Source organism: Molossus molossus, unplaced genomic scaffold, assembly GCF_014108415.1.
Source record: "Molossus molossus isolate mMolMol1 unplaced genomic scaffold, mMolMol1.p scaffold_m16_p_5, whole genome shotgun sequence".
NCBI classification, from domain to species: Eukaryota; Metazoa; Chordata; class Mammalia; order Chiroptera; family Molossidae; genus Molossus; species Molossus molossus.
In genome coordinates, this window is record NW_023425388.1 from 116817423 (window position 1) to 116840448 (window position 23026).

Here is a 23026-nt window from a genome sequence, read left to right on the forward strand (position 1 = left end):
GAGTTGAGCATAAGAAGCCCTTAGACCTGTTCCCACTGTAGCCTGGCTCCCAGTAGCTGCACTGGCCATGTTCTCTCTCTGGCCCAGACACTGTTACAGTGAGTATCCTTCCCCTCCTTGTGGCCCTGGGATCCCCACACCAGGGGGCCAGCTGAGAGGGGTGTGATGCAAACCATGAACCGAGCTCCCCCACGTCGCAGAGGACTGGTAGGGCCCCCGAGCGCTCGGTTTTCTGTGTGGAGGTATCAGCCAGAGCTCCGGCATTTCCCCTCTTACACTCACTATGGCTTCTGCAGTTCTTCCCGAATAGCAGGTGACATCTGAACAGACGCTGGAGAGTTCACACTGGAACACCCCCGCCTCTGCGGTTATAAAAGCCCAATCAGAGGGTCCCCAAATCAGAGGGTTCCCCAAACTCATTCCGGCTGGATTAAGCGCGTGACAGAAACGAATTCAGTCCGTTACACAGGGCAATGTTTTCGTGTGGGGTTGAAGAGATTTTAACCACAGTGACTGCATCACGTGATCAGAGCTTCCCGGGGTGTTTACTGCCACAGGATTGCCACCTAGGGAGAAACAGTCTCAGAGGTCCCCCTCAGAAACGTACCCCAGGACAGCTCCAGACCAGGTGCCCGAGCTAGACTTTGAAGTTATGAAGACGTTTCATTATGTTTTTAAACGCTTTCTAATGGGTATCTGGATATAATCAAGCCCCATTTCACCCTCTTTTAGGTCCAGGTGTTAGGTAGCTTGGCCCACGTGGGAAGGTTGGCCTGCGTTTATGTCTGAATGCAGCCCCTAACACACCCTTGCGTCCCCTCAGTGACAGTGTTCAGCCTGCACAAGAGGGTCAGTCACAGGCAAAACAGCTCAGAGCTTATTTTCTGTAGGCTTTAGTGACATGTTTAGAAACCAGCCACAACATAACTATACATCGAAATGGCAAATTCACATCAAGACGGCAAAGGGGATCCTTTCCACCGTCCCCGTTGGGGGTGCCACGCCCGTACCCTTGACAGAGGTGGACGCTAGGCAGCTGGTAAGGGAAGAGAAGGCCCATGTGGCGAAGAATTCAGGTACATTCGCCATTTGTTTTCAGGGGCCAGTTTTCTCTTCAATGTTCATTGTTATCTGTTGGCAAAATAAAAGTGCCTTAAGTTAAAGGTTTGTTTTGAGATCCATTAAAGAAACCAGTATCAGTTCCTAACGCATTTATTTATAAGTCTTTTTTTTTTTTCTCCTTTGCATGTCCATATCAATTTAGTATTGTACATGTATTCAAATTCATTTACACGCCTCTGGCTGCCTTTGATTAAACTTCTTCCAAAAAAAATAAACCGTCTCGGTGTTGACTCTGTTCAACGCGTGTGGTTTCGGGTCAGATCACCTGCATGTATGTGGTTACGGAGTCGCTCCCGAGCGCGTTCCTGGCTGTGCATCGGTAGAAGCCGGAATCCGAGGCCCGCGGACTCCGGATGACGAGGGTGCCTGGCGGGTGGGGAAGCCCCTCCCCGCGTGTCCTCCCCGGGCCGGCCACGGACAGCAGGGAGTGGCCCGGCCTCTCCCACGTGACTTCCGGCTTGGGCACCCCCAGGGCCACACAGGGGAGCCGCACAGCTGCCCCGGTCCTGGTGAGGACGCTCCGGGGCGGGCGACTGGTAATTCGGGGAGGGTAGGCCACGACCGTCACGGGGACAGCGATCACGGCATGGCCGGCGCTGTTCTGGGCCCTGCACACGTAGTTCCCTCTGTCATACGCTGTGGCCTCTTTGATGACCAAGGTGCCATTTTCGTGCAATACGTATTTCCCGCTAACTTGAGGCCTGTCTATTGTATGGCCGCTCGGTACCGTCCATTTGACATGCGGCTTCGGGCTTCCGTCGGACACACAGTGCAGGGCGAGCGAGTCCCCGCTGATGCCGTGGACCGTGCCCAGGGCGTCAGTCAGGATGACGGGCTTCTGGCCGACCTCCAGCACAATTAATTTCTCGATGTAGCCGACTTGATTTCTCGCCCCGCAGCGGTACTTGCCCGCGTCGTCCCGGGTCGCCTTGTGGATCATCAGGGAGCCGTTGCTCGCCAGCCGGTGCTGCGGCCCGTGTGGCCCTCTGGGAAACTGCGTGCCGTTGGGTAAAACCCAGATGACCTCAGGCGGCGGGTTGCCGTCCACAGAGCAGTTCAGCGCTGTGGGCTGGCCAAGCTGCGCGACCACCTTCTCGTTGAAGGGGCTTCTGAAGGTGGGTCGCCTGAGCATTTCCGACACCTGCAGCCGCACCACCAGCACGCTCTCCCCGCCCTCGTTCCGGGCCACGCACGTGAACTCGGCCGCGTCCGAGAGCCGCACGTTCCTGATCTCCAGGGTGCCGTTCTCATGCACGGTGACCCTGCCCCCGTGGTAGGGGGCCGTGAGGAGCACGTTGTCGGGCATGATCCACGTGACCTGGGGCGCCGGTGTCCCTTCCGCCCTGCAATCAAAGTGCTTCTTGGAATGCCGCACGGCCGTGGCTTTAATGACGGTCGTGTTGGTGTACAGACCGTTGATGAGCGGAGGCCGGGAGACGACCTCCAGGGTGTATGGCCTGGTGGCATCCCCGCTGGGGTTCCGGGCGACACACACGTACTCCCCGGAATCGAGCAGTTGGACGTGGCTGATGGACAAAGACCCGTTGGCATGAAAGGTGTACCTGTCCTTGGAGAACGCAACCGTTTCATGGGAAGGCAGCAGCCAGAACACTTTCGGTCTGGGCTCCCCGACCACCTCACAGTCGAGGACGGCTGTGTCTCCGGCCCTGACTCTCGGGTTGGCCTTGAGGCCCGGCCTGATCCGGGGGGCCGCGGTGACGACTGTCAGGTGGACCTTCATCTCGTCCTTCCCTAGCGTGTTCTGGGCGTGGCAGGTGTAATCCCCTTCCTCCGCGACCCCCACCTGGTTGAAGTACAAGGTGCCGTTGTCGAACAGCGTGTACCTCCTGGCGCGCCGGCCGCCGTCGGCCGCCTGCAGGGCCCTGTTGACCCTGGTGCCGTCGGGCAGGCTCCAGGATACGTGGGGCGCCGGTGAGCCCGACGCCTGGCAGTCCACCTGGAAGGCCCTCCCGTGGAGCACCTGCGTTTCCACCGGCTGCTGGCGGTCGATCCTGGCGGGTTTCAGTGTGAGGCTGACGTGCATCAGCGACAGGTCGTCCCCGATCTTGTTCCTGGCCACGCACAAGTAGTCGCCGCCGTCCTTCTCCGTGACTGAGCCGATGAACAGGGACCCGTTTGGGTAGACGTGGATCCGGCTGCCCATTCTGCGGGGAGAGGAGACCGGTTTGAGCGTGACGCCATTAGCAAAGGACAGGACGCAGGGGTTGTCTTACTGACCCGGGGTCAGCTTTACGGACATCCCCTTAGAGTGTTGCGAGAAAACGAAAACCAGTGCTAGCTCACGGACTGCGTTCTAAGCCACGTCCTGAGGATGGAATTAACTGACGAGTAGGTATCATTTAGTGCATACGAGTAGCATTTCTCCAATGGACTTCAAACGAATCTCCTTTATATGATGGATTTTTTTTAAAAGTATATTGGTGAGTCTGGCCGGTGTGGCTCAGTGGTTGAGCGTCGACCCTGCACCAAGAGGTTACTGGTTCGATTCCCCATCAGGGCACATGCCCAGGTTGTGGGCTGATCCCCAGTGGGGGGCGTGCAGGAGGCGGCCAGTCCATGTTCTCTCTCATCGATGTTTCCATCTCTCTCTCTCCCCCTCCCTCTCTCTCGAACAAAAGTCAATAAAGGACAAAATAAATAAATAAAATAAAAGTATATTGGTGAGAGAAAGCGAACGGTATGAAGTCCTAGACCCATGACTCTCTGGACCATTTTACATCCCGAATGCTCATTCTGTAAGACGTCAGTGAAGAACTTCATACTTGTTAGAGCAGATGCCAGATGACACATTTCAGGGAGGTATTAGGAGCAAAGCATTTAGGGCGATTTGGCTGGATAACAAGTGGCACTTCGGTATAAAGGAGGGAAAACGCAGGTGGAAGGCTTCTCGGGAGCTTGCTGTAGCCTCTGCCCTTTGCGGTGGCTGGAAAGTGACCGCCGGTCCTTGCACTAGGTTAACTGTGGGAGGAACCATTTTTCTCCCTGCAGGCTCAGCGCAGCCTGTCGTTACTACACTGAGCCACCAGGGGGCAGAGCTTTCCTGTTAAACCGAAATCTAGATTTTTCAGCTCAACAGACATTGAGTTGATACTAAATCCTGGAGAGCATTATGATCAGTGAAATAAGCCAGGCAGGCCCCGCCGGTGTGACTCAGGGGTTGAGCATCGACCCTGCACCAAGAGGTCGCTGGTTCGATTCCCAATCAGGGCACATGCCCAGGTTGTGGGCCAGATCCCCAGTGCAGGGAGACAGCCAGTCCATGTTCCCTCTCTATCTCTCCCTCTCCCTCTCCCTCTCCAAGACAAAAGAAATAGCCAGTCAGAGAAAGACAGATATCACATGACTTTACTTATTTGTGGAATGTAATGAACAAAATAAGCTGATGAACAAAATAGACCCAGAGATATAGAAAGGGGTATGGAATCATACAAACCTCGGGGAGGTGGGGAGAGAAAAACCAAAGGACTTGTATGCATGTACGCATAACCCATGGACACAGACAACAATGCTGGGCGGGGGCGGGGAGGCGGGATGGGGAGGAGGGGTTCTGAAGAGAAAAAGGAGAACCCTCTGTAACAAAAGTTGCAAAAAATAAAATGAATAAAGATGTGATTAAGCCCTGGCCGGTTTGGCTCAGCGGTTGGAGCGTCGGCCTGCGGTACAGAGAGACCCGGGTTTGGTTCCCGCTAAGGGCACGTACCTCGGTTGCAGTTTGTCCCAAGCCCTGGTTGGTCGTGCGGGTGGCAGCCACTCGATGTGTCCCTTCACATTGATGTTTCTCTCTCTCTTCCTCTCTCTCCCTCCTGCTCTATCTGAACAAAACATGGAAAAATGTCCTCGGGTGAGGATTAAAAAAAAAAAAAAAGATGTGATTAAGAGGACTCACAGGTGAAAACTCTGTTTTTCTTCTGATTTTTTTTCCTTTTTTTTTTTGGCAACATGATCAGGTGGGTGGAACTGGGGAGAAAAGTGTGAACCAGCTCATAACTGCTGACCAGGTTAGACCTCCTCACGCCGTTTTCTGTCTTCCCGCAGACGCTCTTAAGAAGCGTGGAGAGTTTGATCCTAGAACATTCCAAAGCGTGCTGGTGTTTTTTGTTTTTTAACTTTTTTCCAAGCGTGAAAGAAACTTTCCTGGTATGTAAACCAAGGGAGATCATAAAGGAAACAGTGACTGAAGAATAGGAGCTGCCAGGAACCGTGTTTGCTTTTCTATCTGAGGTGGATACTTAGAGACACTTTGTAACTTACTTCGGTCGCAGGGCTGGTTCTCAGGCCGTCTTGTACACCCCGTTACACGGCCAGCTGCTACCACTGCTGCCCCCCCAAGGCACCGATTCTCAAACGTGGGTGCATATGACAGCCCGTGTGCGGTCTGAAATCATGCCGGTGCCTGGGTGCCCCGTTGGGGTTTCGGGCGTAGGTGGTGCGGAATGTGGCCTTGGCGTGTGGACTCATCATTTGATTCTGATGTGTGGCCGAGTCCGAGGGCCACAGTTCCTCATTTCCCTCTCCACCTGCATCGGGACTGCGTGGGCCTGATCTAGGAAGCATCCCACGTGCCTTGGATTTTTTTTTTTTTTAATCCTCACCTGAGGATATTTTTCTGTTTATCCTCAGATAGAGTGGAAGGGAGAGAGAGAGAAACATCGATGTGAGAGACACACTGACTGGTTGCCTCCTGCATGACCCGGACCAGGGCCGGCGACAAACTGCAACTGAAGTACGTGCCCTTGGCTGGAATCGAACCCGTGACTCATTGGTCCACGGGCCGACGCTCTACTGCTGAGCCAAACTGGCCAGCGCTGTGCCTTGGAATTTATTCAAATGCTTTAATTTCACAAAGAAAACTGGCATTCAACATTAACAGCATGCTTACAATTACCAGAAGGCAAAAACCAGAAAGAAACATGCTGAAATTATAATATTAGCTGCAGACACGGATGAAGCTTTGGAAATACTTGATGCATAAATGGCCATAATATGTAAACAGACACGCCATTTCTAAAGTTTGCATTGCACAGCTTAGTGTTTTTGTTTTTTTTTTCATGTTAAATCTAATTCCAATTAACATTTGGTCAAGTAATTTTGATGACTTATGATTTGAGGAACTCGAATATTAATGTTTACTTTTGAATTAAAGACCACAAGTTAAATCCACTAATGGCATTCAGTACAAACTTATTATGGGACATTAGAAAAAATCTGTTCAATTTATCAGCGGGAATATAAATTCATGCTGATTCTGTTAATCCGTCCTGCATGGTCTTCTATTCATGCAAAGCAAATATATAAGACCTACTCATTCCCATCCTTTTTGTCATAGAGTCATGCAAATGGCACAAATTAGTAATCATGAGCTATAAGTATGACTTTTCAAAAATGATTTAGGCTATACATACATAAACCAGAGGAAAATCGGTGTCAACAAGCCTGAAGCAGAGCATGTTAGAGCATGTTAGAGAAGGCATGTGGGCCTAAGGGTACAGTGGTGGAGTCACATGTTAGAGCATGTTAGAGAAGGCGTGTGGGCCCGAGGGTACAGTGGTGGGGTCACATGTTAGAGCATGTTAGAGAAGGCATGTGGGCCTGGGGGTACAGTGGTGGGGTCACATGTTAGAGCATGTTAGAGAAGGCATGTGGGCCCGAGGGTACAGTGGTGGGGTCACATGTTAGAGCATGTTAGAGAAGGCGTGTGGGCCTAAGGGTACAGTGGTGGAGGTCACATGTTAGAGCATGTTAGAGAAGGCGTGTGGGCCTGAGGGTGCGGTGGTGGAGGTCACATGTTAGAACATGTTAGAGCATGTTAGAGAAGGTGTGTGGGCCTGAGGGTACAGTGGTGGGGTCACATGTTAGAGCATGTTAGAGAAGGCATGTGGGCCTAAGGGTACAGTGGTGGAGGTCACATGTTAGAGCATGTTAGAGAAGGCATGTGGGCCTAAGGGTACAGTGGTGGAGGTCACATGTTAGAACATGTTAGAGCATGTTAGAGAAGGTGTGTGGGCCTGAGGGTACAGTGGTGGGGTCACATGTTAGAGAAGGCATGTGGGCCTGAGGGTACAGTGGTGGGGTCACATGTTAGAGCATGTTAGAGAAGGCATGTGGGCCTGAGGGTACAGTGGTGGGGTCACATGTTAGAGCATGTTAGAGAAGGCGTGTGGGCCTGAGGGTACAGTGGTGGGGTCACATGTTAGAGCATGTTAGAGAAGGCATGTGGGCCTGAGGGTACAGTGGTGGGGTCACATGTTAGAGCATGTTAGAGAAGGCATGTGGGCCTGAGGGTACAGTGGTGGGGTCACATGTTAGAGCATGTTAGAGAAGGCATGTGGGCCTGAGGGTACAGTGGTGGGGTCACATGTTAGAGCATGTTAGAGAAGGTGTGTGGGCCTGAGGGTACAGTGGTGGGGTCACATGTTAGAGCATGTTAGAGAAGGCATGTGGGCCTGAGGGTGCGGTGGTGGAGGTCACATGTTAGAGCATGTTAGAGAAGGCGTGTGGGCCTGAGGGTACGGTGGTGGGGTCACATGTTAGAGCATGTTAGAGAAGGCATGTGGGCCTGAGGGTACAGTGGTGGGGTCACATGTTAGAGCATGTTAGAGAAGGCATGTGGGCCTGAGGGTACAGTGGTGGGGTCACATGTTAGAGCATGTTAGAGAAGGCGTGTGGGCCTGAGGGTGCGGTGGTGGAGGTAACATGTTAGAACATGTTAGAGCATGTTAGAGAAGGCGTGTGGGCCTGAGGGTACAGTGGTGGGGTCACATGTTAGAGCATGTTAGAGAAGGCATGTGGGCCTGAGGGTGCGGTGGTGGAGGTCACATGTTAGAGCATGTTAGAGCATGTTAGAGAAGGCGTGTGGGCCTGAGGGTACAGTGGTGGGGTCACATGTTAGAGCATGTTAGAGAAGGTGTGTGGGCCTGAGGGTACAGTGGTGGGGTCACATGTTAGAGCATGTTAGAGAAGGCGTGTGGGCCTGAGGGTGCGGTGGTGGAGGTCACATGTTAGAACATGTTAGAGCATGTTAGAGAAGGTGTGTGGGCCTGAGGGTACAGTGGTGGGGTCACATGTTAGAGCATGTTAGAGAAGGCATGTGGGTCTGAGGGTACAGTGGTGGGGTCACATGTTAGAGCATGTTAGAGAAGGTGTGTGGGCCTGAGGGTACAGTGGTGGGGTCACATGTTAGAGCATGTTAGAGAAGGCGTGTGGGCCTGAGGGTGCGGTGGTGGAGGTCACATGTTAGAACATGTTAGAGCATGTTAGAGAAGGCGTGTGGGCCTGAGGGCGCCGTGATGAGGTCCTGACTACATTCCACTCTATGAAGGTCTTAATTTAGTGACTCACCAGGTGCTTTGCAATTTTAAGATCGATGCGATCAAGTGCAGAATGTACTAAGATTTACAATGTTTAGCAGGAGTGTATGAAGAGAGAAAGAGTGGAGTGTGCCTCTCTAGAATCTGGATTGAATTGAAAAACTTCTCTCTTTTGATCAAGAGATCATGAATACGTTTACACAGCTACCATTTTATTTTTTTCTTTATTGCTTTTTAGAGAGAGAGGAAGGGAGAGGGAGAGAAATAGAAACATCGATGAGAGAGAACATCGACTGGCCGCCTCCTGCACGCCCCCCACTGGGCATTGGACCCACAACCTGGGCCTGGGCCCTGACCAGGAATCGAACCAGCGACCTCTTGGTGCAGGGTCGACGCTCAACCACTGAGCCACACCGGCCGGGCACTCAGCTACCATTTTAAAAGTGTCACAGCTCTGAAAACAAGTGAGACCTTCACTGCGTTGAACTATATAAGCTCAATAAGAAGTTGGCCTTCCGCGGTTAATGGACACGGACAACAAAGCTGGGGACAGGGTGGGGAGGCAGGAGGAGGGGGGAATCAGTGGGGAAAAAAGGAGAACTATCTGTAACAAAAATAAATTAATTAAATAAAAATAAATAAATATATAAAAGCAAAAAAAAAAAAAAAGCCTTATTTATCTAATTCCAAAAAACAAGAAGCTGGCCATGGGGGTTGGGCCGGCAGCAGCGTGGTTGTATGCGACTGACTCGCTGTCAGCCTCAGAGGGATCCGCTCCCCGCGGGGGGTCAGCGTGTGCAGAGCCGGGCCTGCTCTCTCTCCTGCAGGAGGCCGCGCGGCCCAGCCGGTGGGGGAGACGCCCCGACCCAGAGGTGGGTTTACCTGTGCCACTGGTCCACGACGGCCCTGGATGGCAGCCTCCACATTATTTTAGGTTTGGGTTCGCCGCTGGCCGAGCAGTTCAGTAGCAGTTTATCCCCAAAGTTCACCTCATTCCACGTCTGGGACGCGAACTCTATCCTGGGGAAGGTCTCCTGCTCTTCCATTGTGAGAGTCACCACCCTCCTGTCGGAGCCGGTGGAGCTGGTCGCGATGCATTCGTACGTGCCGCCGTCCGAGGCGGCCACGTGTCTGAGGGACAGCGTCCCGTTGGAAAACAGGAACACGTTGGAGTCGATGAACTGCAACGGCTTCACTTCGGTGCCGTCGGAGAGAACCCAGTGCACCCTGGGCTGCGGGCTCCCTGTCGCAGTACAGGGCAGCGTCAGACTCGCCCCCCAAGTCCCGGCCACGACCTGCCTCCTGGGCTCTAGGATGACAGGAGGGGCCGCGATGACTTGTACCTTCACCAGCCGGGAGTCCTGGCCGGCGGAGTTGCTGGCCACGCATTTGTACACGCCGCGGTCGTAAACGCTGAGGTTGCGGATGACCAGGGTCCCGTCGGATGTCACCTGGGCCTGCCGGTTCCCCTCGGATGATTCGGAGACCGCCGTGTGGTTCGCGAGGATCCAGGAGATCGAAGGCCTCGGCCTCCCTTCGGCGCCACACGGCAACTCCACGGAGCTCCCGGAATGGACCGTGATCTCTCTGGCGTGTCTCTCCACGATCCTGGGGGGGTAGGAAACCACGGACAAGGTGACGTGAAGGTGGTCTTTGCCCAGCGGATTGGCTGCTGAGCACAGGTACTGTCCTCGGTCCTGAACGTCCACCCGCCGGATGGACAGGGTGCCATTGGGGAACACCTGGAGCCTGCTGTCCTGCTTCCCTGCAGACAGACCAACGCCTGGTCGGAGAGAGAAACGCATCCTTAGGTCATCACAGTTGAGACAGAAAACAATGCTCAAGCGCAGGTGCCCAGGGGGAAGCTATCTCTCTGTTAGGCCACTGCGAACAGGCAGGTTATACATCAGGACACCTTCACACTGTTACAGTTACTGTTACATTTACTCCTGATTCCTTTAGTCCTCGCAGCTTTCATTTAGAAGCCCAATTGTGCAACAAAGTGACAATCACCTCTTTATTTTATCCTCACCGAGGACATTGTTGCATTTATCCTCAGATAGAGCGGGAGGGAGAGAGAGAGAGAAACATCGACATGAGAGAGACACATTGAGTGGCTGCCACCCCCACGACCCTGACCAGGGCTGGGGACAAACTGCAACCAAGGTCCGTGCCCTTAGCGGGAACCGAACCAGGGACTCTCTGGTCCATGGGCTGATGCTCTAATCTCTGAGCCAAACGGCCAGGGCAACACCTCATTTTCAAACCATATTTCTTTGGGTCTGCTTTAAAAGAATTTCAAAAAATGGTTGTTGTTGTTGTTGTTGTTGTTGTTTTAATCCTCAATGAGGACATGCTTAGAGAAGGGGGCGGGGAGGGAGAGAGAGACATTGATGCGAGAGAACCACTGATGGGTTCCCTCCCACATGCACCCCGACTGCGGATCAAATATGCAGCCCGGGTACATGCTGTGGCCAGAATGAAACCAGTAACCTTTCGGTGCCCAGGATGACCCCAACCCACTGAGCCCCCCCGGCTGGGCCAAAAATGTTCCTAATTCACCTGTGTTCTCAGACCTTCTCAGGAGTAAGAAAGCCATGTGGCCAACGTCAATGTGCGTGTTCACAGCTTCTGTGTCCGGGGGACTTTGAAGCTGGTGCTGATTCTTTGGATGTGTGCCCCTGAAACATAACTCGCTCCCTCTTGTTTAAAAACTAAAGAAGACAGCCCTGGCCGGTTTGGCTCAGCGGTTGGAGCGTCGACCTGCGGTACAGAGAGACCCGGGTTCGGTTCCCGCTAAGGGCATGTACCTCGGTTGCTGTTTGTCCCCGGCCCTGGTTGGTCGTGTGGGTGGCAACCACTTGATGTGTCCCTTTCACATCGATGTTTCTCTCTCTCTCTCTTCCTCTCTCTCCCTCCCGCTCTGTCTGAACAAAAAAAATGCAAAAAAAAAAAAAATGTCCTCGGGTGAGGATAAAAAAAAAAAAACTAAAGAAGACAGCCCGGCCAGTGTGGCGAAGGGGCTGAGCGTCGACCCTGCACCAAGAGGTCGCCGGTTTGATTCCCGGTCAGGGCACATGCCCAGGTTGTGGGCTGATCCCCAGTGGGGGGCACGCAGGAGGCGGCCAGTCCATGTTCTCTCTCATCCATGTTTCTATCTCTCTCTCCTCCCTTCCTCTCTGTCTAAAATCAATAAAAAGGGGGGAAAAAAAACAACAACTAAAGAAGACAGACTTGTAAATACCTGGTGAGACTCTGCTCCAGTGGATGGTGGGCAGGGGGCTGCCCACAGCCACACACGGAAGGGAGGCATCCGAGTCAGCCGGGACCGTAAAACTGGCCGCTCTTCCTCCGAGGATTCTGGGCCTTTCCCATCTGTTCCTGGGCAGAGGCGCAAAGGGAGGGCGTTTGGAAATGGATAATTTTTGGACCGGTGTCTTATCAAAGCCCCCCTTCTCGGCAGGCTTCTGCATGTCCCAGTTGGAAGCCTGAGAGGTGTCCTCTGGCCTAGGCAGCGTGCTCAGCCCCGGCTCTCTGTCTTTTGGGGCGCTCTCCGGGTAGGACTTCGGCCAGACCTGGTTTTCTGACCAGAGAGACGGAGTCGACGTAGAACTCAGAGGTTTCGCTGTTACCAGCGCTGGCTCCGGAGCGGAATGTAGCCGAGCGGAGTGGATGAAGTAGGTGGTCCCAGCTGTGAACTTGGCACTGGGGTGAGCTTTGGGGGATGTCGCGACCCCTGCGGCGGAGTGCCCCGGGTCAGCCTCGTGCCTCGAAGGGCCCTGCGGCTTGACCTCTGTGCCGGCCAGCAGCTGGGGAGCGGGAGTCGCCAGGTTGTTAGTGACTGCGCTTTGATTGCTGCCGGGAGGGGACGTGGGGGTTGGCATCGGAGTGGCCCTGAGGCCCCCGAGCGCTGGCAGGGCTGGACGTCGGGTGGCGGCGGCCCGGGCTGCAGGCCTCTGCTGTGCTTTGCTGGACGACAGTCTCTCAGGAGCAGCTCTGCTCTTCGACGTCTGAGGAGCCTCTTGGGATGGCCCCTCACTTACATCCGTCCTGTCAAGTGTCCTTGGATAAAGATCAACTGCGCTTGAAGTTCTTGCGTCTTCCAGGGGGGGACGCGTGAAGGCAGAGACACTGGGCAGGGCTGCAGGTTCCACTCGGGTTGGGACAGGAAGTGTCACCACGGGGGGTGGAGTGAAGCCAGGCCTGGGGCCAGGGGAGCTGTCGGGGTCCCTCCTGCTCTGGGGATCCCTTTCGCTTCCCGCTTTTCGTGCCTGGGGTCTGGCGATTTGGGTTTTATTGATAGTGACCGATGCCGGGGCACTAGGAGGCGCTGTCGTCGCGGCTGTGACCTGCACAGTGGACGCTGCCTCAGAGCTACTGGGGGGCGTGGGGTGCAGGGGCGGGGAGGGCAGCGTCTGCCCGGTGGGGAGGCTTTGAGGACCGTGTGTTTCCGTGGCTCTGGGGTGAGTTGCAGCCAGCGTCACAGGTGGAACTGTCATCGCGTTTGCTGAGTGTGCGGCAGGAAAGGGGGAGACCCGATCGGTGGGGAAAGGAGGTGCCAGAGGAAGCACCGTGGCTTCGTGTCCACCTGAACCAAGCGGACAATGACCCTGTGGCCCCTCCGCCGGGACCTGGTTGTCGACAAAGGTCTGCCACCAGGGAATTTTCCCTCTTGAAAATCCTGTGGTGGCCGGAGCCGCAGGCGTCGGGGGGCCGCGGGTGGGGCCCGGAGGTGGCGGTAGGCTCCCCGAATCTTGTTTTGCTTCACTCCTGTTAGACGCCCCCGGGTCACCCGCGTGTGTTCTACGAGCTTTTTCCACAGTTACAGAGGTTGGGGCCTGAGTCCTGACCGGCCCAGTTGGAGTCACGCGGGCGCTCTGGGCACCGACATACTTCACTGTGGGTGTTGTTCTCTCAACATCCGCACTGGGTTTGTCACCAGGTGCCAGCAACTGGCTGGGGACTAGGGTTGTAGGGTCAGCTGCGGTGGCCCTGGCGAGGTCAGCTTCGGGGAGGATGATGGGGGCAGGTGTGGGAGGAGGGGACGTGGCTCCCCCAGGGGTGGGAGTGCAGGAGGGACACCCGCTGAGCCCTGGGGTGCTCTGCTCAGAACCCCTGGCTGCCGGCCTCAGGAGGGCGTACCTGTGCCGCGGGAGGGCCGGGGTTCTGAGTGGGCTCACAATGCGCCTCCGCCCCCAAACCTTCCTCCGTCTGCCGAGGCGGCTGGAGAGGGGGGTGTCAGGGGTGCTGTTTCCAGGTGCGTGAGCAGCGCCGCGTGGGCCTGGCGGGAGCCTTGCTGTGCTCAGCTCGCCAGCAGCGTGAGCGGAGAGACCGTAGCTTCGGGGCTCGCGGTCCCCCGGGCCTGCGGTCTGGCCTCCATGCGCGGCCTTTTCTGGCCCAAAGAATTGATCAGCTTTGCTCTCAGCAGAACCGAGCCTTGCGGCATCGACCTCTATGGTGAGCACCCCCGCTGTTTCTGGGGGCACCCTTTGCAGACGTTCCCTCCTGCCCCCCAGGTCGGGGGCGCCCTGAAACCGAGCTGTCTGGGGTGTTGGAGGAGGGACGGAGGAAGGGCTGTGGCGGGGCGTGTCCTGCAGTTTGCTGGAGGCGGCCGGGCTTGTGTTCTCTGTAGTTGTCACAGGAGCAGGTGCTTTGAAACCCGTTGGTTTCCCAGGGGGGAGGAGGCGCGGACTGACCGCGGGGGAGGCTCCCGCCACAGGGCCGCCAGGTGTCCCCCCGGATCCGGCAGGCGCCCTCGTGGCCTGAACACTGGGGACCTGAGCCAGGGCCACGGAGCCCTGGTCTGGAGGGAGCATGCCCGAGGAGCCCACGTCCTCACTGGGGCCTTTCCGGAGCCAGGTGACCCGTGGGGGGGGCCTGGCGGTGGGGTTCGCTCGCCCCTGTGGCGTGGTTCTCCTTTTTGCCTTCTCAAGAAGGGCGGCCCAGTGTCGCGGGTCGACCCTCCGCGCGGAGGGCGGGAACTGCCGCCTCTGCTCCCTGAAGCGACGCGTCGTGGGCTCTCCACGCCGCCCGTGTCGCACCTCCCGGTAGCCGTGCCCCTGACGGGTGCTCAGGACGTGTTTCCCCGCCTCGGCCCCGGGCGGAGCAGTCGTGGGCGGCTGGGCAGCTGGTGGCGCCTCCGGGTGCCCCGTGGGGTCAGGGTCCTCCGAGCCGGATCCCTCTGTTCCCACCTGATGCTCTACTGGGCGGGGCCCCTCCGTTTTGACGGAAACGTGGGTGATCAAGAAGTCGACCCCTGACGGGTTGGCCGCCACACAGCGGTAATGACCCTGGTCTTTGGGGGTGACCTGGAATATTCTCAGGGTGCCGTTGAGGATCTGCCTGTCCGCTGAGGACTGGGACAGCACCACGTTTCCTGGGAGAACCCAGCTCACTGAGGCATCGGGGACCCCCGTAGCCCGGCACGGAAGGTCCAGGGTCTCACCAGCGACCACGGTGTGAGGCGCCCCGTTTTCGTGGAGGGGCTCCATGCCGGGCTCAACCACGGTCACCCTGTAGGTGAGAATGTCCGCGTCCGCGCCGTTGGTGCTTACGCAGCTGTAAGTGCCGGTGTGGAGACCATCCGCGCCCCGGAGCTCGAGTTTTCCGCTGCGGTCTACCAGGACCCGGCCGTCCTCGCTCACGCGCGGGGCTCCCACGCGGCTGCCGTCCGCCAGCAGCCACTCCAGACGCGGGGCGGGGTCCCCGTGACCCGGGCAGTCGAGGGCAAGGGTCTCGCCCGCCACCACCGTGCGTTCCAGCTTGGCGTCGCGGTCCCGCGCAATCATGGTCCACGCGTGCCTCGCGGGCCCCGGGTCTGACTTTGGCAAGGTGACCTGGGCGTCGCTGGAGAACTGGATGTGCAGTGTGCTGCGGGTGGTGGCGGCTCTGTGGAGCTGCAGGGCGACGTGGGCTTGCATTACCCACGCGGGATCCGCGCTGAGGTCCACCTGGACGCCGGTGAACAGATCTTCCCGCCTGGGCGCCACCTGCTGATACCGGTAGCCGAGTGGCGGCCTGTCCGTGAGCAGGTGGCTTCTGTCTAGTACCAGGGGGGTGTCGCTGTACAGAGCCAGGATTTGCCACACGGGCTGAATGTGACTGTGATCCAGGTGGCACACCAGAAACGTGGAAAACGAGGTGTTCAGACTGATGTGGTCACTGTCTTCGGCGACTGCCCGGAACGTGGTCCTCCAGGGTCTTTGGATGCGACAGGCCATGTTCGCTTCGTTTCCAGACTGGTCTGTCAGGTTTAACGTGAGGGAGCCCAAGGGTGCCATGAAGTCTTGGGGAGAGACGGACATAGAACCGCCGTCTTCCAGGACAGTCGGGTGTCTCCGCTTCAGGGAGGGGTCGATGGTCGGCCTGACACACAGGAACGCGGCAGCGGGGACGGTGGCCAAGGGCTGGCCCGTGGAGGCCCTGGGGTTCGTGCAGAGGGGACACTGCTGGGCACCGGAGGCACCTCTGTCCTTCTTGCATTTTATGACATCTAGGAAAAACGACAACTGCATTATTGCCCGTTGTGGCCTCTGTGGATGGACACCGAAAAAATCGCTTCTGCTAGAACTGGAAAGAACACTCTGGGAATGTTAGTGTTCAATGGAAAGTTTTCTACGATTTCTGTCTGTGGGCTGGTTTCTAAATCACACAGTGTCTCTTCACAGGACAAGGGTTTCGTCAGTCTTGTAGGAAGTGCCTGGTACCTGTGGACCACTCAGTAAACACTCGTTGGCGGGAGAGGTTCCTTACTCGGGAGACTAGATGACATGCTTCTGTGTGTCACTTTTTATTAACAGCTATTTAGTTCTAGCTGCTCATCTTAATGTTTTGAGTCCCAGAACTTCATTGTCCTTCAAAAGATAAATGACCACTTACAAGTCCCTGGGTAGCCTTAGAACCCCAGCTACTTTCCGTTCCGCAAAAGAACAATACCTGAATTACGAGATACCGCGACCTGATCTAGTGCAGTCGTAACAAGACTGGGGAGAGCCCTGGCCGGTTTGGCTCAGCGGATAGAGCGTCGGCCTGCGGTCCTGAGAGACCCAGGTTCGGTTCCCACTAAGGGCACGTACCTCAGTTGCAGTTTGTCCCCGGCCCTGGTTGGTCGTGCGGGTGGCAGCCACTCGATGTGTCCCTTCCACATTGATGTTTCTCTCTGTCTGTTCCTCTCTCTCCCTCCCACTCTACCTGAACAAAAATGGAAAAATGTCCTCGGGTGAGGATAAAAAAAAAAAAAAAAAAGAATGGGGAGAAACAGGTGGACTCAGAAGACAGGGAAGCTGGAGGAACAATCAGCGGGGCCTGAGGGTTTGCTCGAACGTGGAGGGTGACGGAGCAGAAGCTGGAGGAAGACACAGCATGGCCGTGGTCACCGGACTGCAGACTCATCGGAGGAGGAGCAGGTTGGATGAAGGAGAACACGGGACCTGAGCTGCAGGGCAGCCCTTCAGAGGTCTCACAGCACTAGGAACAACCTAACCCTTTCCAAATCACACACGCCCCTCTTTCAGGTTCTCCGTGTCACCTGGCGGCCATTCATCACACGGCCGCTCTGGTGCGCCCACGTAAGAGGGCTGCTCGCCGGTGCTTGGTAAGAAGTGCAGGGTTTTCTCACACAAAGTGCAGCCCGGGTGCCCATCTCACGCAGTTGCTCCCATATCCTGCTCGGGACACAGCACTGAGCAGAGCGCCATGCTTCTTGGAGGATCTCATTCTGCGGAGCGGCTGGGCTGGCCACACCACCTTGCACAGGTGTGCCAGTCCTCTCGGAGGCTGAAGGAAGCCCCTCTGACCTCGGGCTCAAACCCCTTCCTCGGGTACTTTAGGGTGACAGTCATGCCGCGTAGATGCGGCTGCTCAGCTTCCTTGGGCAAATCTGAGACCCCAACCCACGCAGCTCAGGCAGCTGGTGACCTGGAAACCTGTGAGCACACGCAGGGGCTCTTCTCCCCCCCCCCCCCCCCGCCCCGGCTGGGACCCTGACTGCCCGCCGGCCTGTGCTCAGACCCTGCAGGGCAGAGCGCCTGACTGCCGGCTTGAGTAAACCCTGCCCCAAAGTCAGGCTCCCATCTCGGTGCGCTTGTTACTGCACCGGGACCACGGCCCGCAGGCCCTGGCCGTCGGGAATTGTGCCTCAGCGGCAAATCCCATCAAGTCACTTCCATTCCCCCCGTCACTCTAGGCTCCTCACACGGAGATGCTTTCCATTCCCCACCTCTGCCCCACCCACCAGGCTCTGCCCCGCCCCCACAGGCTCCGCCCCACCCACCAGGCTCTACCCTACCCACAGGTTCCGCCCACCCACCAGGCTCCACCCACCCCATCAGACTCTGCCCTGCCCACCAGCTCCACCCACCCACCAGGCTCCACCCTACCCACAGGTTCCGCCCACCCACCAGGCTCCACCCACCCCATCAGACTCTGCCCTGCCCACCAGCTCCACCCACCCACCAGGCTCCACCCTACCCACAGGTTCCGCCCACCCACCAGGCTCCACCCACCCCACCAGGCTCTGCCCCACCCACCAGGCTCCAACCTACCCCACCAGGCTCCAACCTACCCCATGAGGCTCCGCCCCCACCCGCCAGGCTCCACCCTACCCACAGGTTCCGCCCCACCCACCAGGCTCCACCCACCCCATCAGGCTCAGCCCCACCCACCGGCTCCACCCGCCCACCAGGCTCCAACCTACCCCACCAGGCTCTGTCCCACCCACCAGGCTCCAACCTACCCCATCAGGCTCCATTGCGCCCTATCAGGCTCTACCATGAGCCACTGCTTCTACCTACCCCCCCACATGTGCTGACACCCCTCTTTCCGTGGCTGCCCAACTACTCACATCCTCCAGGCCCAGCCAGAGGGCACTTCGTCCTGATGGGCTCCCTGCTGGACATACAGGCGCCTCCCCCTTCTCCGACCCTGCCCCTCACCCCCACCACAGTGTGACTGGTCTGGCTGCCTGTCTTCATGCTGTTCACCTGTATGCCCCAGGCCTGGCCAGGGGCGCTCGGGAAATGGCAGGGAGGCAGGGAGGCCTACCTCTAGACCACGATTGTGATCAGCTGAGATCTGTCCTAGGACAGGGGTTCCCCAGCGGCAGCTGGCAGTGTGGACAGGGCTCCCCTCCCTGCCCACACGCAGTACAGTCATATCCACTTACAGTGCATTCTCCCCAACTCAGCGGCCTGCGCTGCTGGGACTACATATATTAAGCTGGCCACTGAAAATGTTTTTATTATGATTACACTATACTTTGGCATTCAAACAAGCAGCTGTTATGTATGCAGAAAGGCACGGAAAAAGAGCGAACAGCAGGACATAAATTTAATAGCTGTAAAACAAATATTTATCGGAGAAATGGCCTCAAATCCGTCTGTCATAGAAAAGCAGCCCCGGGCGCTGCTTGGAGCCTACACAGGGAAGAACACAAGCGCATGAAACTGTCGCATCTGACCGCCCAGCCGTGTGCGAAAGAACTGCCCACCATACGCCAAGCAAGGCAACCGAGGCAACTGTCAGATCTCTTGGAACAGATGAGAAAAATTCCAAAGCAGCCCCGGCTGGTGTGGTTCAGCAGTCAGAGTGTCGGCGTGGACCGGAGAACCTCGGGTTTGATTCCCAGTCGAGGGTGCATGCCTCGGGTGCCAGTTCGACCCCCGGCCCCAGTTGGGGTCATGCAGGAGGCAACCAATTGATGTGTCTCTCTCACATCGATGTTTCTCTCCCTCTCTCTCCCTCCCTCTCACTCTATCTAAAAATCAATAGAAAAATATCCTCAGCTGAGGCTTAAAAAAAAAAAATTCTAAAGCAGAACTTGCCATGGCTGATTCATGAGCTTTGTTTGTATCCTGGTCAGAAGGAAAACATGTGCTCACTTAGACACAGCTGGGAGATGTTAGCCCTGATGGGTTTGGCTAATTATTCTTTTATATATATATATATTTATCTGTATATAGTAGATATGTACATAACAGTTTGGGGGCATATTAAGACCGCTGATGGAGGTGGACACTCGTAATCACCATCAAAAGAGCTATTTATTTATTTTTTTTATCCTCACCCGAGGACATTTTTCGATTTTTTGTTCAGGTAGAGTGGGAGGGAGAGAGAGGAACAGAGAGAGAGAGAAACATCGATGTGAAAGGGACACATCGAGTGGCTGCCACCCACACAACCTACCAGGGCTGGGGACAAACCAACTGAGGTACGCGCCCTTAGCGGGAACCGGACCCGGGTCTCTCCGGACCGCAGGCCGACGCTCTAACCGCTGAGCCAAACCGGCCAGGGCAAAAGAGCTATTTAATGGACAAAAGCTTGCCCTGGCCAGTTTGGCTCAGCGGTTAGAGCGTCGGCCTGCGGTCCGGAGAGACCCGGGTTCGGTTCCCGCTAAGGGCGCGTACCTCAGTTGAAGTTTGTCCCCGGCCCTGGTTGGTCGTGCGGGTGGCAGCCACTCGATGTGTCCCTTTCACATCGATGTTTCTCTCTCTCTCTCTTCCTCTCTCTCCCTCCCACTCTATCTGTACAAAAAATAGAAAAAAAAAAAAATGGACAAAAGCTTAGTTTAACAAGAATTACTGAGCACGTACTATGCCCTAGGCAGCTTCTGGGGGCTTAGGATAGATCAGTTAGACTTAGGAAAGGCAACAGACAGGTAAATACTGATAAGTATGATAAAACGTTGTCCGTGCAAGAACAGAAGTGTGGGCACATGGGAAGTGGAGAAAGGGTTATTCTGGGGGGGAGGGGTGCGCAGGAGCAGCTGGGCTCCCGGAAGGAGCGAGTGCTGAGCAGAGCTGGACCCTGGAGCCCACGGGCAGCGAAGGAAGCACGTGCTCCTGGCGGGAAGCAGGTGTGTCTGGGTGGGAGGGTGGCCCGGAGTGGACAGGAAGGACTTGAGGCTAAAGGTAGGCAGAAGCGCCCTGGGGGACCTGGCATGCGGCTCCAGGCCAGGGTCAGCAGACCTTTTCCGTAAAGGGCCCGATGGAGAGGATTCTAGTGCTGTGACCCGGTTCTCTGACCCAGTGACGCCCCTACTGCGGTGCCACCGAAGCAGACTTAGTGGACACGTGCGGACTGGACCTGACTGGGTTCCAGGCAACTCTGCTTCCAGAGCTTGGTGAGGGCCGGGCTGGGCCCAGGGGCAGCTCCCGGACTCTGGTACTAGCAGAACCGGTTCTTACAGTGGGATGTTCTACCTGATGGATCGGCAGCGGCTGACAAAATAGACACCAGCCTGGGTGACCAGAGCCTGCAGTCAGCACAGTGGCACCTGGCGGACCCCTTGTAGGGACTGAACACACTGGTTTGCTCTCTGGGGTACAGCTGTCCCCCTGCGGGCGCCTGTTCTCTTCCCTCTGTCCGCTGCTGCGGTTCTCAGACGCGGCTCCTGTGCTTCCTCGCGTCCTCCCTGTAATCCAGCCAACGGCCCACGACCACCCACTGTCCCTCCTCACTCCTGCTCGCCTCGTCTCTCCATGGCGTCGGAAAGTCCTGAGAACCCCCCAACGCCGACTGCCTTTCAGACGTCGGTGAAGCCACATCCAGGCGGGTCTCCCCGTGTTCCCACCTGTCACTCCCCAGAAGGGAACCACCTCCTCGCTGGGCTCCTGCTTCTGCCCCTGCGGCCCACCTGTCCGCTCCCAGATCAGGGGTCCCTGGGAACCACCCAGCGGGAAACTGCTCAAAATCCTTCGCTGTGAAGTCTTTTTCATTTATATTTTTATCCTCAGCCGAGGACATTTTTCCATTTTTTATTCAGATAGAGTGGGAGGGAGAGAGAGGAAGAGAAAGAGAGAGAGAAACACTGATGTGAAAGGGACACATCGAGTGGCTGCCACCTGCACGACCCCACCAGGCCCGGGGACAAACTGCAACCGAGGTACATGCCCTTAGCGGGAACCGAACCCGGGTCTCTCTGGACCGCAGGCCGACGCTCTAACAGCCAAACCGGCCAGAGCCAGTGTGTTATTTTAATTATTCTTTTCAATGATCATTATTCCCATATAGGTGAGAAAACAGAGGCATAAGAGGTTCAGTGGTGATCCGACATTCCTAACTGTTCATCTGGAAATTGAGGGCTAGTGTGAGGATTCAGTAGACAGTATGGACCCCAAGGCCAAGCTGGGTGAGGTCCCTCCCTCTCCTTTCTCTCTCGTCCCTCCTTTCCCGGTTGATGGACCTTTGATGCCCAATTTCTCTCCCTTTCATCCAGGGCAGAGCTGCTTTTACTGACCGAGCTCCTGGAGAACTAAATGCTCAGAACAAGCATTTGGTGTCTTTCGGTCCCAGCCTGACAGCCTTCTGTGTGTTCAGCATATTTACCTGGAAGATGCTAAACACCTGGAAGGCAAGGGCGGTGTCTGTTGGCCGAATATCCTCACACTGTCCAGTCAACGTTTTCTGACCAACGTGTGACCCCTTGTATCAGGGTCCTCAACCCTCCCGATGCCGCGGCCCTTGAACACAGCTCCTCGTGCTGTGGGGACCCCCAACCCTAAAATTATTTTCGTTGCTACTTCATAACTGTAATTTTGCTACTGTTACATCTTAGGTGACCCGTGAAAGGGTCGTTCTTCCCCCAAAGGGGTCGCGACCCACAGGTTGACTTACCACTCGCTGCCTTATATGAACTGACTACATACATGCACACATAACATACACATATACATACGTGATATGTATATATTTATATATTTCACAGCAGTAACTTTAAAGCTTTTCCACTTTTCTCAAGCTTCCAACCTTGACCCCTTCCTGCCACCTCCCCACACGTGACGAAGGAGGAGAAGCCATCGGGCACCAATGTCCTCTGTCTCCTCCACCAGACCTGCCCGTGCCCACCTGGCCCTTCAGTGTCCACCTCCGAGGGAAGCGCTCCCGCCGCGGCTGGACCTCCTGTCCTGTCTCCTGTCCCGTCTCCGGTCCCCATCTCCTCCGGGGACGTGCTCAGCTCACCCTGTGCGGTGCTGTCCCCTTCTCTCAATGCTTCCTGTCCCCTGGAACGTGCTCCAGGCTGTCTCCTGACTGACCGCACCTGTCCACCTGGCTGCCCCTCCTCCCTCACGGAAGTCAAACCTCTCCAAGGAGTGGACTGCGCCCCCATCGCTCCCCGTGTGGCCATCCGCTCCCATCAATCTCCAGAGTAACCAGCTGTCCCCTCTGAGGACCAACGGGGTCCTTTCAGTCATTATCTTAAGGACTCAATTTTAAATAATTATTTAATCGGGATTCGACAGTAGTGCAGGTCGCTGTTTGCCAGTTTCCCACACGAGTGTCAGCTCCGCGAAGGGAGGGCCTGACTGTCTGGGTCACTTTCGGATCCCGGCGTCCTCCGGGGTCCTGTTCAGAGGTTCACGTTAAGTCCGAGCGGACTGAGCGGATCCCGCGTTCCTCGGGGGGAGTCCCACTTCGCCGTCAAAGGATGTGTTCTACCCTCGCTGTCCGCCGCGGGCTTATCTGTAACCCACCAGCAGTGTGCTCAGAGCAGGGACGGTGCCCTGGGCATGTCCGTCACCAGCGCATGACGTGGGCAAACGTGGGCAAGGGTGTTCACGGCTCAGGGTGTCGGGGGAGTA

The 23026-nt window shown here is 56.3% G+C and overlaps 1 protein-coding gene across 1 annotated transcript in view; it reads right to left on the reverse strand.

Moving 5' to 3' along the window:
• Positions 1–1378: 1378 nt before the first annotated feature.
• The window catches only part of IGSF10 (immunoglobulin superfamily member 10), a 32317-nt gene continuing 10669 nt past the window's right edge, over positions 1379–23026 (reverse strand). Inside the window, exons 4-6 of the mRNA XM_036243882.1 lie at positions 11695–15942; positions 9333–10233; positions 1379–3287 (exon numbers count right to left, since the gene is read on the reverse strand). Coding sequence (XP_036099775.1) covers positions 1379–3287; positions 9333–10233; positions 11695–15942 — 7058 coding nt within the window. The remainder of the gene's footprint in view (positions 3288–9332; positions 10234–11694; positions 15943–23026) is intronic.